Source organism: Lolium rigidum, chromosome 5, assembly GCF_022539505.1.
Source record: "Lolium rigidum isolate FL_2022 chromosome 5, APGP_CSIRO_Lrig_0.1, whole genome shotgun sequence".
Taxonomy (NCBI): Eukaryota; Viridiplantae; Streptophyta; class Magnoliopsida; order Poales; family Poaceae; genus Lolium; species Lolium rigidum.
Genome location: NC_061512.1, coordinates 229,203,260 through 229,218,657, shown reverse-complemented (window position 1 = coordinate 229,218,657; position 15,398 = coordinate 229,203,260). Strand labels below are relative to the sequence as shown.

Here is a 15,398-nt window from a genome sequence, read left to right as displayed (position 1 = left end):
GCAGTGGCAGGCGGCAAGATCATGTCGCAGAGAGAGGTGTTAGATGGTGCCTAGTAGCTTTGTGCGCCACGACTAGACGGGCCCTGCAGGGAGAAGAAGGGGTCATGTGTGGACGCTTTGTTGTCATCGCTCGTGCATTGCCGGCCCAAAATTAGGATGCTGATATCTTGGTTCGTTTGCATCGTGCTGCTGGTCTCCCCGAGTCCGCGCAAACAGAAACATACCGCTTGGATTTTGCCTTCCCGTGTTCGTACCGACAAAAATGAACCACATCGATCCGTCTGCGATGGCCCCCTTGAGATATCCTAATATCCTTTAAAAAAAGGAAGATAATCCAGTAGTGAAGGCTCCTATGGAATGTAAAACCAGGGTAAATATTGGTTATGATAAAAGCAGTAAAATTCAGAACTCAATTGTTCAGCCGGGTACACATTCATCTTCACTCATTCAGGCAGGACAGATATTCATAATTGGATACGAGCATGGGTAGGTTCATCGGCAATATACAGGTCCTTTATACACGTGGTTGGCATATCAGTGTGACCCCACTTGTCAGTCAGCGGAATAATAAACACAGGTTCCCATTTCCCAGATTCCGATTCTTTTTACGTGCTCTCGAAGTTGGATTATGCAATCTGAACATCGGTGTTTCCGGCAGTTGGATACTTTGGCTCAGTGACGGTATACTTTCTGGTCTGTGGCCATGTACAGTTTCGTACAGTGATGGAATGCAACAGCTTCGTTATATTATTATTTTTTAAAATTTTGCGCGCTTTTTGCCTCGTCAGAATAACGGTAGTGCGTAGTACTAGTTGCTGATCAGGGGTAGTATGGGCATTATAGGGAAAACAACCAGCTGTGGGCCCCAGTTTGAAAATGGCTCTCCCTCGCCCCACCTTGTCCCAGAAGGCAGAAACGCCCCTGAGATACAAAGAAATTCCGTGCGCTTGCGAGCCCGTGCGCTAGGACGCTGAAGCCGTATATGTGTTTCAAATAAAGATGAAAGCCGAGGTGAGGGAAGAAGAAGGAAAAAGTTGACGAGGAAAAAAATAACAGAGGTGGGAGCAGGGCAGGGCAAGGGGACCTGAGACGGCACCACCACCACCAGTAGCAGCAGCGGCAGGAGTGGTTGTTCGAGTTTGAACGCATGATGACGGACGGATCAGACGTGTCGCCGGCGGCGGGCGGCGAGATCTGGGGCACGCTGGAGGAGCTGGTGCTGGCGTGCGCGGTGAGCCGGCACGGCACGGCGAGCTGGGAGGCGGTGGCGACGGAGGTGCAGACGCGCAGCCCGCTGGCGGCCCGCCCCCGCCTCACGCCCCGCAGCTGCCGCCTCCGGTTCCGCCACCTCCACCGCCGCTTCTCCGTCGTCGTCGCCGCCGCCGGCGCCGACGAGGCGGAGGAGGAGGCCGCGGAGGGGCTGGGGCATGGGGAGGTGGAGGACCCCGACGCGTCGGCCGCGGACGCGTGGCTGGACGAGCTGCGGCGGCTGCGCGTGGCGGAGCTCCGGCGCGAGGTGGAGCGATGCGATCTCTCCATCGGGTGAGCATAAACGAAATCCGAACCAACGCTTTGAGCAAACGAATACCCCTTCACCGCCAGCGTTGTACCGACCGTTCGTTGCGCGAAAACAATGTTTTGTTTTGGGTGGTTTTTGATTTGGTTTGGAATATTTTTGTGTCATCAGGACGCTGCAGAGCAAGGTGGAGCTGATGAAGGAGGAGCGGTCGCGGTCGCGGTCGCGGAGCGCGTCGGGGTCCGGCGAGGCGACGACGGCGGCGAAGCCGGAGGGGGAGAACGTGTCGTGCCGGGAGTCCAACTCCACAGATCTGAAGCGGCCCGTGAAGGAAGAGGAGGGTGAGGCGAAGCAGGAGGCGTCCGGCGAGTCGATGGCGGCGTCGAAGGGGAGCTCGGCGAGCCTGTGCCGGCGCGGCGGGCGGAAGGGCGGCGAGGAGGAGTGCGAGGAGGCGGCGTCCGCGCAGCCGCTGGCCGCGCTGCTCGACAGGGTCGCGGCCAGGTTCGGCCCCGTGTTCGAGCGGCTTCAGGAGAGCCAGGTAAAAATCCCCGTGAGAATTACCGCCCCGTCCTTCCATCCAAACCTTCTTCTGTCTCTCTTCACCGGCCGGCGTGCTCTGGCATCTTCTAGGTTAAAATCTGAACGTGCACGGTGAAAACCAAAGGGTTAAGCCTGTCAGGCGGTGGGTCCCCCCGTGACGCCATTAGTAATGATCAAGTGCATCTCAATAAAAATGATCAAGTGGTCTGGTTATACGGATAGGGCGGGTCGGGCTGGCACGCACGCACGCGGCATGATTGATGAGCGTAGGAGCACTACTGATCGGCCATGCCCGCCCGGTTTACGTGACCGTAACCAACGTGTGACCAGGGCGGTCCCTTCCCAAATGGTTCGGTGACCTGACCTCACCTCACCACACAGGCAAGCTGCTTGCGGTAGGTGGGCGTAGTTCAGTTCCCGCTTGCCGCAGCGTGCGTGTGCGCCAGCTGATGCTCGCGAAATTCTCTGCCGTTCAAGTCATCGAAGCCTGAGGGCACTCATCAGCGATGGAAGGCTGCGATAGCCGACGATAACGTCCGTCTAGTTCCTGTTCGTCTCACGGAATTTATTTATTTTTTGCGGATGAAGTTTTTTTTTTGAGGGATCGTGTCGGGGAAGATAATTTTAGAGGGAAGTGACTGCCATTTGCGGGTTCGTTGATCCGTATACGTCCACTCATCGATTCCTTATCGCACGTACTACTAGTTGGGTGCCGCGTAGCGATCACACGGGTCGCCGTCCACCTCCAGTTACACGAGATATTTTTCTCTTCAGCAGCTCGCTTTTTTTTTTCGCCCCCACCTCCTGTCCGATTTTCTTCGTAATTCTTTATTCACGTGCTTCGCCCTGCAGGAGAGCGAGTCGTACCGGGGCACGATCAGGCGGCACGTGGACCTGGACGCCATGCGCCGGAGGCTGGACGACGCCACAGCCGGCGGCTACCCGAGCCCCGAGCTGTACCGCGACCTGCTGCTGCTCTGCGCCAACGCCGCCGTCTACCTGCCGCGCCACGCGCCCGACCACGCCGCCGCGGCGCTCGACGCGCTCAGGCTCGTCTCCGCGCAGGTCTCCGCCTCGCTCCGCGAGCCCGCGCCCAACCCCAAGCGGGAGCTGCTCGTCAAAACCGTCACGGCCGCCGCTCTGGCCGCGGCAGCAGATACGCGGAGGGCCGAGGCGGACATCGTCGGCCCGCTCATCCAGAAGGCCGCGAAGCCGCTCATCTTCTGCCGCAAGAGGAGCTCCATCGCCAAGTCCGCCGCCGCGGCGGCCGTCGCTGCTGCCAAGAAGGAAGAGACCGATGACAAGGCCAGCTTGGTCGCGCATGAGCAGAACGACGGCGAGAAGAAGGCCACGGACATGGACGTGGACGTGGCGCCCAATGACAAAGCCTGGGGTACGAGGACGAAGAAGACCCGCGGCCCCGGGAAGAACTCAGCCAAGGCGTTAGCTGCCAAGGCTGCCGCTGAAGCCGCCGCAGCGGCCACGGAGTCAGACAGCAACAAGAAGAGCGACGCCGAGGGCACCGCGGCCGCCGGTGGTGGGCTACCCAAGAAGCGGATCGCGGTGGACTTTCTGAAGCGGCTGAACCAGGGCGCGTCGACCACCAAGAAGAGGGGGTCACCGCTCACGAAGCGGAAGCGGTCCGCGCCGGCCAAGGACGAGGAGGAGGAGGAGCAGCCCAAGAGAAGGGGGCCTGGCAGGAAGAGCGCCGGCCGGGGGAGAGGGGGCAAGGCTGCCGGGGCCAAGAGGAGTGTCGGGCGGCCCCCGGTGAAGCGAGCTGCTCCTTCGGTGACTCCACCGCCGGCCAAGCGGGCCAAGGTGAACAGGTCGGAGAGGTCCTCGTCATCGTCCAGGCGGGGTGGCAAGAAGTCATAGGATTTGAATGCTTAGCTGCTAGGTAGATGTAGCAGGTAGAGACAGGCCCTGTGTAGGGATTAGGAAGCGATTGCTTGAGCTTTTGTGTGTAAATCATGTACTAGTAGCTAGCTTAGGGTGTTTGCGGTTGTCCACTTGTCCTCGTAGACTAGTCGGTAAACCCACTGAACTCACATGCTGTAATCGGACTAACAGATCGGTTATCCTTTTGGCATGCAATGTCTCAAGTTTAAAGTTTAAACTGGTTGCCGAATCCCCAATAACACGTACTATCTGTTTGTTTAAACTGGAGTACTGCTACCTTTGCGGTGCTAGCTCCTTCACACCCACTCGCTACGTAACGGAGATGGAGGCGATGCGAGCAGCAAAGCGTCTCAATGAGCAGCCGTGTAGAACAAACGTTGGCATCGAGAGAGAACGAGAGATGAGAAACAGGTGTGTACTGGACGTCTCCTGTACCAGGTATTGCATACTTTGTCAGCCCTATGCTCTGAATTTCCAAAAGGAAAAAATAATTAGCAAAAAAGCACAATGCGGTGAGCGTGGATCGAACACGCGACCTTCAGATCTTCAGTCTGACGCTCTCCCAACTGAGCTATCCCCGCTTGCTTGTTGAAGTGTTGATATCTTCCTTACTAACCTGATACGCACTACCGCACAACCAACAGCTGTCAGGACAACAGCTTTTTTCTTCCTTTGAGAAAGATAGAGAAGGCACCAGTTGGTAGTCCACAGTTTTTGCTAAATACTTATTGTTCCAAATACATTGCTAAAAGCTAGGAGAAAGCGTCCAGTATTTTGTACATTACAGTACAGATTATGCCCACTGCAAAACTCAGTGCACATACATTGCGGCCAGAGGGTTTACTCAGCTCTCTGCCCTCAGCACAATAATCTTCAGCCAAGTTATGTTACTAACAATGTCTAGAAGATCAGCGTCACTTCTAGTTCACTAGAGGAAATACCACCAACATGATCACTTCAAGGAGAGGCACCACAAAAGTTTCCCCATCCTATCCGCCATTCCCAGGTCTGACTTTTGAGCTGCCAAATCTATTCATCTCATGGAGCAACAGCTCGTCGGCTCTTGGCAGTCCAGTTTTTCATCACATGGCTTCTTTGTCCAGTGATTCAGGAAGGTGGTCCAAAAAAAAGTCCTACTAATCTTCCGGTACTGCTAGTAACGACTAACAGGCAATGCCGTTCCCACCCATGTGATCACCAGCAGGACCCATTCGGGCTTCCGTGGCCATATCCTCTGTATATGAAGACTGCTTAGTGAAATAGGCAAAGTAGTAATGATGATTGCAGATAGGCAGTATCTAGGAAGGCCGACTACCGAAATGCAAAACATAAGTCAGAAATCAATAAAATTCATCTAGCATTCCTCAAGATCCTGGGTAGAATTTCAATCACCATGGTTTCTACTGATTGACATGACGCAAGGTAATCATCCAGAACACCACTAAACCAATTCAGATTACTTGCCCTTCGATGATATTACTTTTACAGTGCATTTTAGACTCGGCCAATAACTTACCACTTTCACCATCTGATGCCTCGTCAAGACTGGCAATTGCATCGAGTAATGACTGCTCCTGGTCCTACATGTACAACCATTTTTTCCTTACAATTCTCAAATAAAGGATTTGTGGAAATAGAAGCAAGCCTTTCCTAATCATAGACTACTTTGGACAGGGTACAACATCAAGATAGACGAGTCAACTCACAGTGAGCAGTTTCTTTGCCTTTTCAATCTCACGTACATTTGGATTTGACAATACCCTCTCCACCTGTGTTGAGAACATAAAATTGTGAGTAACAAACACTATCCGGTACCTTGTGATATCTGAACCCTTCTAGAGAAAGTTACCTCTATCACTATACTTTGAGTGTTAGGCACATCAATTTGACCAATGTTCCTGCTGATGCCATTTGGCGGTTGAGACAGCCTCCCTCTGCCCCTGCCTGCCATTGCCCCTGTACCATTGTTGCTATGGTTTCTCTGTAACATAGGACCAGAAGGACCCCATACATCATCATGTTCCCATCTTATATCTTCAGGTGCCATCTGTCGAAGGGTTGTTCGTCCAATAGTTATTTATTTACTAAAAAACTGGCAATCAGACATTCTGGACAGTCACGCTAGTAAAATTTAATCCCCGGTAGAGTGGACAGGCTAAATAAATCCATACTCCAGTGAAACAATATAAAATCAAAATATTCATGCAGCTAATAGTTAAATAGATTAGTTGTCCAAAGCCGATTTGCAGCCCCTATGGATCACCAAAGGTACCATGTTACGAAATTTATGACATGATATGGTATTGGACAACAGCTTTAATTTCTATGGTATTGGACACATGATCTGCCAGTATCTGGTAAATTACTGGGGTTACTCAGTAGATTAACATATAAAAATGTATAGTTCGCAGCAAAAAGGTTGAAAAACAGAAAACAGTACGGCTTAAATTCATAGGAAAATACAACACGGTGTACAGTGCTAAGCAGATAACCAAATCAGGAAACATACAAGGAGTAAGAAAAAGAAAGATAAATAACAGTTCAAGCATCACAAACTTAAACAATGCTTACATCACAAAGCCTGACTAACTCCCATGTCTCCGTTGATTTGCCCATGTCATAAACAAGAGCATGCTCACCCTGAAAATGGGCCAGGAGAGTAAGTCTTAACACAGATGCATATCTGCATCAAGGAGCAAAATAGTAGTAAAATTTAGAACAGACCGTAGCAGGATTGTAACGGGTTATAGTGGCCTCATAGAAGTTGTTGTCATCTGGCCATCTTGTAAAAACTTTCCGTTTAATCAATGAAGTTGGATCCACGGATGGTAATGCCAGTGGCGTGGTCTGTACATGCATCAACAGATCGCCATAAAATTGACCCGAATGCAAATGAACATGACGCAGAGTATTCCAAACATACCGACTTAGCCCTTTTGCCCTTTGATGCTGAAGCCAGTCCCCACTTTGCAGAAGAGGGAACTGAGTGTGAAGACATATTAGGGGACTGGAGGCCTGAAGAATGCGAAGGAATTAAATGAGATGGTCGTGGCCTCTTGGCAGCTGGCCCAGGTTCTCCGTCATGAAAAACTCTGCCGCCACGGTGCAGCCCACTCGGGGTTCCACCTCCCTGTCTCAGCTCCCTATTGTAAGTTTACACAAATGAAAAATAAAATAAGAATATGACGATTAAGTAAAACATGTTTCAGGCAAGAAAGAATCGGATCCTGTAAGCAAAGACCTCATTCTACGAATGGCTCCGTCTTCATTCACCTTGTTTAACAGATCCCTATGTTCCTCATCAGAAACTCTCAGTTCTTTCCTGAGTTCAGAAATCAGGCTTTCTTTATCCTGCGCACAAGCGTAACTATTAACTTCCAGCCTAAAAGAGGAGGACAAACAGTGATTACTGGGACTATCGGCACTAATTTCAGTTTGCTACTAATATTTACCCAAGATAATGCATCAGATTGCACTTTGAATGCTCTAAGAACGCCAGTGTAGGCCTCCTGCTCAACCAGATGCACTTCGCTCTCCAAATCATTGTGTGTCCTTGCATAAGGAAATGGTCCAGCAGATGCTCTCCCATTCCCACTGAAAGATCGGCCTCGCATTCCTCTATTTTGCGACGGGGCGAGATCATCGTCCGTCCCTGCAGGCAAGGGAAAGGAATCAATGAAACCGCATATTGAAATACAGAGCTTGACCGCGAGTCTTGCTAACACGAAAGCACGTAAAGGGTCATCATAAAACATACAAATTTACAGTTTTGCAAGAGGTTCAAGAATCCTACAACTGGTCAGGAAAGGCTAGGTATTTATACATCAAGTAATCAATGTGCAGCACCAAGGGTTTGGCAAAAGGAAGTATTTTTTCTGTTCCAATAACATCAGGACCATGCAAATGTGTTTACACGTTGTTCAACTTTGAGAATTCCAGTTATCTACAGGCTCGGCGTTGCTAGAAAGGAAGAGGCACAATTTATACCTAGTGGCTATTCGCATGTTTTTGGTATCCTCCACTCATGTGAATCTCCTCGAGAGATTTTCCTCCAGGAATCTCACGAGCTACGAGCGAAAGAACGGAGCTTTTCCGCCCGGCCAAGTTCAAAGGACCAAGAAAAGGCGGTCGATTCGAGGCGACTCACCGCTGCTGTCATACTGGTTGTATCCCATGGGATTCATGGACCCGCCGGGCGCGCCGAGAGCGGAGAAACCCTAGAAGTCAAATCCGCCGAGTTTCCTCCCCAGATCCGGACGGCGCGGCCGGCCTGAGCAGGAACCCGGAGATATACGGAGCGGCCTGAGGACGGATCGTGGCGTACCTGGGAGCGCCGGAGGCCGATTGGGGAGGTTTTGCGGCTTGGAATCGGATGAGGATTTGGGGGAACGCGGGGGCGACGGGGAGGGGCTGGTAGGGTTCAAGGCGATCGGGAAATTTAGGAAGTGTCATTTTCGATTGCCCCCCTAGAAAAGGTCGGTTTTGCTCTGACTTTGGTGTTTTGCACCCTGCGGTGGTAGTTTTGGGGGCCTTTCTGCTTATTGGCGCGTCAGACGTGGACTTTTGGTAGCCGTGTGTTTACGTCGGCCAGCACGTGAGCACAGCCGTCCACGAGTCGTACGATGGAGTTTGAAAACGAGTTTTTCTTTTCTTCCTTGCGAAAATACGAGTGCAAAATTCCTTTTCTCAAGCGAGACAATGAAAAAACGCTGGATATACAAAACGCTGGAGTCGAGACTTCTCTCCCGGGCCGCTCTCGTGCTAGCGGCTAGCCCTAAACCCTAAACAAAAAAAAAAGCCCCCAATCTTCTCCTCCTGGCCGTCGTCCCTGTGCTGGGGTCGAGCAGCGGGGCTCCCGGTGGTTGCGGCGTGGCGCGGCGGGGCTGTCGAGAGGCGGAGGCGCAAGACCCCATCTTGGGGGCGGCGGCGCGGAGGACGCCTTGCCAGGGCGGAGTGCCCTGGTGCGTCGGTCGTCCACCCCGGCGTTGGGGACGTGCTGCGATGCCTCTCGGTGGTGCCGGCGTGGGAGCTGGTGGTTGGGGTGGGCTCGATCTGCGCTTTCTCGGGCCAGATGTGAGTTTTTTTAGACTTGGTCATCTGCTGGTTGTGCCTGGAGCGGGTGTGCCGGAGACAGCCTGGCCTTCGTCGGAGGTGGTGGGGAGTTGCTGCGCTGTTTTCGTCAAGGCTAAAGCTGGTGGCTTGGGCCGTCGTGCTGGAGACCACGACTTTTTGTGACCATGATGTTGAGGAGTTGCGGTGGCGGCGGTGTGTCTCTCCATGGACAGTTTTGCCCCAAACCTCGGAGGCTCGGAGCCGTGCGGCGATACGGACAAAGGTCTTGCCCAACTCGTTGGGCCGGCGGCGACGGCGCCCGCGGGTGTCATGCCACTCTCTGGAGGCGTCGCCGAGGCATGTCGGTGTCTCTCGTGTTCTCGCCTGGTTTTGTTGCTGTCTCTGGGGGGAAGCCTAGATCCTTTGGATCGGCGCGATGGCGGCGTCCTCGACGTCGTTCCTCTGTTGGGAGCTTCGCGTTTGGAGACACGGCTTGGAGGTCCTGGTGCATTCCTCCGGTGTTCACCGCTGTCCGAGCCTAGCTGCAAGGGCGCAATGCACGCCATTGCTGGCATCCCCAAGACGATGTCTTCTTTGGGTTGTCCGAGTTCCGCCATCTTCCCCTTTCTTGGCGCGTTGACAAGGAGTGCCCTTTTGGACTTGTTCCTCTTCGGAGGTGTCTAGCGTCGGTCGAGACGTGGCTTTGTGTGTTTTAGCTTAGGGTAGGGTCCTTCGTTTTGTTGTTGTTTTGTCGGTGGTGGTTGTCTTTGGACTAGCCGGTCTGGTGTGTGTGCTACTTGTGGTAGCGTGTTCTTGTACTCAAACCTCTGCCTTCTATAAAGATAGTACGCCTTTGGCGTACTCTTGAAAAAAAAAAGCGAGACAATGAATAGCAAACCTTAGAATCGGTATTAGCAAATCACCAGCTTGGATCAACTGAATAACATATTGTCAAGGTGTTCGGTGGTATGGCGTCTCTCTCTTCCCTCCTAGGCGATTTTGAAACTACCCATGACGCTGCTTCCCAGGCTGCTTGTCGTGTCGTTGAATCCCTTGCCGCCCGTCATCTCGTTCTCACCCCCTTATCTATAACTCCTTTCTAATCCAGCGTCTCCACTAAGGCCTCCCCTCAACATCCACATCCCCATCCCAAGCCGCCCCCTCGTCTCTAGAAACCAATCCCAAGACACCCGTTCACCAACCTATTTTGGATGAAACTGAATTTTGAAAGTCCATGAAGTCTCCGGGGGCGGTTTTGGTAATCAATGATGATCCCTATGAATTAATGTTTGTATTGACCCGTGTCTATTGACATAAAGTACATGTCGAGGTTTTGAATCAGGTTTTCCCGATCTTGCTCGGGTATTCCTGCCAATCGAGACCTTGCTCTTGAGCGGGTGTTCCTGTGACTATCTTCTGAAGTCCTTGAGTGTCGACTCAGGTTATTTCTGCGCTCACTTGACGCATCAGATGCAGCTCTTCTTTCATCGAGTGTTTGCTGTAACTTTTCTAACTCTCGTCTAGAACGAGCGATTTTATATTGATATGCTTGCAGCGGCTTGCGGCGTGGCTGTAGTGGTCATCGGCTCTGTACCATTCATGGCTCTCAGAGCTCTATCCCACGCTTCCTGCGGCAGCTGCACTTTTTCTCGCGGCGTGGTTCCGATGTACTTGTTGCCAGTTCCACGCGTGAGATCTGCGGGATTGATGTAGGGGTTACTCAAATCGTCGAAAGCCTAAGACACTTCATCCTCTTGACGGCTTGCTCCCGCGATTACGTAGATCTGATGGTATATTGTAGTTGTGCTTTTATCAGCCTCAGGGTCGGTAACACCATCGTATGGATCGGTGAAGACCTCCCTACTAGCAGTAAAGTTGTTGGTGAAGTCGTAGTTGTTGAAGCTTTCCGAATCGCTTTCCAGATCAGAATCTGTGAATGACCCGAAAGTCATGTCACCAAACATATCGGTGAGTGCCCCGCCATCAGCGGGCTTGGTGAAGAATGGTGGCGAAACTTCCTCATCGCCTGACTCGACAGATGATGTTGACGATCCCGAAAAATCAGATACGACCGCTAATGGTCCCAAAAAATCGGTGCCGCGAGACGATGTGATCCTTCTTTCCCGAAGAGGAAGCGGAAGCTCCCGAACGTAATCTCCGTCGACTCCTCCAGGTCGGTATATGCATGCAAATGGGCGGGAGGGTGAGGAACAAAATCGGCGAGATCAGGTTGGACTTGTTTACCTCCGTCCATCGCGTTGCTTACAGTTGATGATGACATCGAGATCAGGACCTTGCGACCTACAATTCCCACAAACGGCGCCAATTGACGAGGGATTAACTCGTCAATGCCTACAGATTGTAGACTTAGGGTTTTGTAAGAAGTAGAGGGCAAGTAGATCTCGAAGGTTTCAGCCGACAAAGGTGCTCGACTAAAAGTTACAGTGGTTCTGTTGATAAAGATTCGATCCCTCCCTCTCCCTCGGCTCCCCTTTATATAGGAGGTGGAGCCAAGGCTTTTCGTGCCGTATAAGGTACAAACCGCGAGAGGCGTATTGGGCCTTTCCTATATTGCTACACTATTCCTACTACAACTCTACTTTCCTTATCCGAGGTTCTCTGGGCTTCTAGGCCTCCAAAACTTCGGATCCGTGGGCTTCATGTTCTTTCCATATAACTCGGGTACTTTATTCGGATACCATGTCACTCGGGGAACTGGATGGAAAGGTATTTATCTTCTCTCTTCTTCAAGCAATCCTGCAAATAAGTAAATGCCTTGTGTCCCAAACTCCACCGTGTGGTTGTCAAGCACAAGGTTCCGTGTAAGTAAATAACACAAGTAGTAATAAAACTAGTAAACTTAACTAGACAAAATAACTAAGTAAAAACTATAAAGAGGTTGATTGTTTTTGGTGTTTTGAATGCAAACAAGAAAGATAATATTTTGTATTTTCGAAATAAAATAGTGCGGCTAATAGAAAACAATGTAAATACAAGTTAAAGGTGTTTCCTATGATAAAAAGTGGACCGGGGTTCATGGGTTCACTTGACTATTCTCTCGTAAACTTGTGGTGGACAAAAATCAATTCATCAATGAGATATGAAGGTAAAAATTGTATTATGTAAGATCAGATATTAATATGGGTATCACATCCTAACATAGAGATGATGCAACACACCTCTCTTATGCTCCACAAGAATGAAACTTAATCAATCTTGTATTAAGAATTAACAGAGCATAGCAATAAGTACTTTGACATGAAGTTTGAATATCGAACATGCTACCTTGATAAAATACGATCATCATTGCAGTCACATGATGAACATAACACATGCATTCACTTTATCCTTAGTGAGGTAGCAAAAGAAAGGCAAAATCATAATAGATCATGAACATGTTGTCAGTACCAATCACTAAAACCTTGCTACTCCATCTAACACACACATCACCCCACACACGCTCTTGCATAGAAGTTGGATCAGAACATGAACTTAAGAACGGGGTACATAATATGCATCTATCAACATATCTCACAAATATAATACGATCATATATCATGTAAAAATATCATAGAACAAGGATCCGCCACATAGGTATTACAAATATGACCATAATCATGATAGGCATCTCATATGGCACTAAATACTATGAAGAACATGAGAGAAATAGATCAAACTACTGCCATAAACCCGTAGTACAGAGGTGGACTCTCCCTCTTGATCATGGTGATGATGATGAAGACAGAGGGTGGAGATCCCTTCGGCGGTGATCCTGATGGAGTTTCCCCATCCAATATTCTCTGCAGGAAGCCTCTGCTTTGGTGTTTCTGTCTTTCTACGGCGCTCTCCTCCCGAGGACTCTTTGGGGCCATATATATAGTCGTTTTTAGGGCAAAATACATCGGTGGGCGAAAGAATCAGAGTACTCGGACGATCGAGGTGCGAACGGAGGTGGGTGGTGATACGTCTCAAACGTATCTATAATTTTTGATGCTTCATGCTTGTTTTACACCAATTTGTATATGTTTTGCTCATGCTTCGTTGCACTTTTATACATTTTTCGGCACTAACGTATTAACAAGATGTTGCACTGCCATTTCCCTATTTTCTGTTGTTTTGTATTTCAGAAAAGTTGTACAGGAAATATTCTTGGAATTGGACGAAACAAAAGTCGAAGTAAATATTTCTCCATAACGAAGACAGAGTCCAGAGGGGGGCCGAAGAAAGGCAGCAGGGCGACCAGACCAACCCTAGGTGTGGCCTGGCCTTGGCCCGCTCCTAGGGGTGGTGTAGGCCCCCTGGCCTCCACTGACCTCTCCCTTTTGCCTATAAGAAGCCTCCCGACGCGTGAACCCTATATCAATAAGCCTCCATCCACGAAAAGTTCCGTAGCTCCGCCGCCGTCGCAGACAAGTTTCGGGGATAGAAGTCTATGTTTCAGTGATGACCCACAAGTATAGGGGGTGTATCGTAGTATTTTCGATAAGTAAGAATGTCGATCCCAACGAGGAGCAGAAGGTGTTGACAAGCAGTTTCGATGAAGGATTCGCTGTAAATGCTCACAGACAAGTATTCAGGGGGTTTTAGTGTAGCAGATGAATAAAGTACGAGTAAGTAAAGTGCGAGAGAAATAATTGCAGCGAGTGGCCCAATCCTTTTTAGCACAAAGGACAAGCCGGTTTGTTTACTTATAATAACCAAACGTTCTTGAGGACACACGGGAATTCAGTCTAGTGCTTTCGCTTTTCATATAGCTGATTAATCTTCATTGTTTTGATAAGTGTTGTGTGGGTGAACCTATGCTAATGCACCGCCCTTCCTAGGACTAATACATACTTGTGATTATACCCCTTGCAAGCATCCGCAACTACAAGAAAGTAATAAGATAAATCTAACCACAGCCTTAAACTCTGAGATCCTACTATCCCTCCTGCATCGATATACCAACGGGGGTTCAGGTTTCTGTCACTCCGGCAACCCCGCAATTAGCAAACGAGTACAAGATGTATTCCCCTAGGCCCATAAAGGTGAAGTATCATGTAGTCGACGTTCACATGACACCACTAGAAGAATAACACCACAACTTAAATATCATAACATTGAATATTACCCAACATAATTCACTACTAACATTTAGACTTCACCCATGTCCTCAAGAACTAAACGAACTACTCACGAGACATCATATGGAACATGATCATAGGTGATATGATGATGAATAACAATCTGAACATAAACCTTGGTTCAATGGTTTCACTCAATAGCATCAATAACAAGTAGAAATCAATACCGGGAGAGTTTCCCCTATCAAACAATCAAGATCCAACCCTAATTGTTACAGCGGTGACGAGGTCCAGCAGTGGAGATGGCGGTGATGATGATGGAGATGATGGTGATGATGATCCCAATGATGTCCAGCTCGATGGCGGTGATGATGGCGTCGATTTCCCCCTCCGGGAGGGAATTTCCCCGGCAGATTTCAGCTTGCCGGAGAGCTCTTTTCTCTCTGGTGTTTTCCGCCCCGCAAAGGCGGTTGTGACTCTTCGCGACTATCCTCTGGAGCTTAGGTTTTCGGGACGAAGAAGTACACGGAGGAGAGGCGGCCAGAGGGGGTTGTGGGCCCCCTTCCCACATGCGGCGCGGCCAGGGCAGGGCCCGCGCCGGCCTGTGAGGGGGGCCCATGGCGGCCCTCCTCGGCTCCCCCTTTTGGCTCCCTTCGTCTTCTGGAAAAATAGGATTTTTCATATAAATTCCGTCAATTGTTGATCTTCCGAAATATTGCATTCTGACGGCGCTTTTTCCAGCAGAATCCTGACTCCGGTGCGCGATCCTCCAATAATCATGAAACATGCAAAATAGATGAAATAACATAAGTATCATCTCTAAATATGAAATATCTCAATGAATAACAGTAAATTATGATATAAAATAGTGATGCAAAATGGACGTATCAACTCCCCCCAAGCTTAGACTTCGCTTGTCCCAAGCGAAACTGAACTCGGTAAACAGGACCACATGTTTATGGAGTGAAGAGTCGATAAACAAAATACGGACAAGAAGCATCATATTCATTCACACAAGACATTCTAGTGAACAACTTCCTCATATAATTCAACTTGAAACAAGTATAAGGTAATCACAAATAAAGGTGCATAAGAAATCATAATTGGTGATGGCAAACTTCGTTCTTGGTCAGAGAACAATTAACAGATTGTACTTATCCATCGAGCAGCGCTCTTATGTTAAAGCTTATATGGCACAACTTGCATACTCAATCATAATAATCTCCTCACAATCATTGATAACTTCAAAGCTATATTCATTCAGATAAAACTTGTACTAAACAAGGAAGAGTAAAAGACATGATGAAATAGATCACAACATAAATGGT

General features: G+C 49.5%; 2 protein-coding genes and 1 non-coding gene across 3 annotated transcripts; 1 reads left to right on the top strand and 2 right to left on the bottom strand.

The window, feature by feature from the left end:
- The first annotated feature begins 1,150 nt into the window (after positions 1 to 1,150).
- On the top strand, positions 1,151 to 4,172 carry LOC124654984 (flagellar radial spoke protein 2-like). Its single transcript, XM_047193957.1, has 3 exons — positions 1,151 to 1,542; positions 1,688 to 2,054; positions 2,909 to 4,172. Exons 1-3 carry the CDS (start codon positions 1,151 to 1,153, stop codon positions 3,929 to 3,931), a joined length of 1,782 nt encoding a protein of 593 aa, XP_047049913.1. The 3' UTR covers positions 3,932 to 4,172.
- Positions 4,173 to 4,463: 291 nt separating this feature from the next.
- Positions 4,464 to 4,536, bottom strand: TRNAF-GAA. Its single transcript has one exon. It is a non-coding gene; the product is annotated as a tRNA-Phe (tRNA).
- Positions 4,537 to 4,643: 107 nt separating this feature from the next.
- LOC124652501 (protein EMSY-LIKE 3-like) lies at positions 4,644 to 8,371 on the bottom strand. The gene is made up of 10 exons (XM_047191515.1): positions 8,103 to 8,371; positions 7,408 to 7,607; positions 7,197 to 7,306; positions 6,879 to 7,098; positions 6,680 to 6,802; positions 6,527 to 6,595; positions 5,805 to 6,002; positions 5,662 to 5,724; positions 5,472 to 5,535; positions 4,644 to 5,189 (listed from the first exon to the last, which is right to left on the bottom strand). Exons 1-10 carry the CDS (start codon positions 8,137 to 8,139, stop codon positions 5,119 to 5,121), a joined length of 1,155 nt encoding a protein of 384 aa, XP_047047471.1. The 5' UTR covers positions 8,140 to 8,371; the 3' UTR covers positions 4,644 to 5,118.
- Positions 8,372 to 15,398: the final 7,027 nt, after the last annotated feature.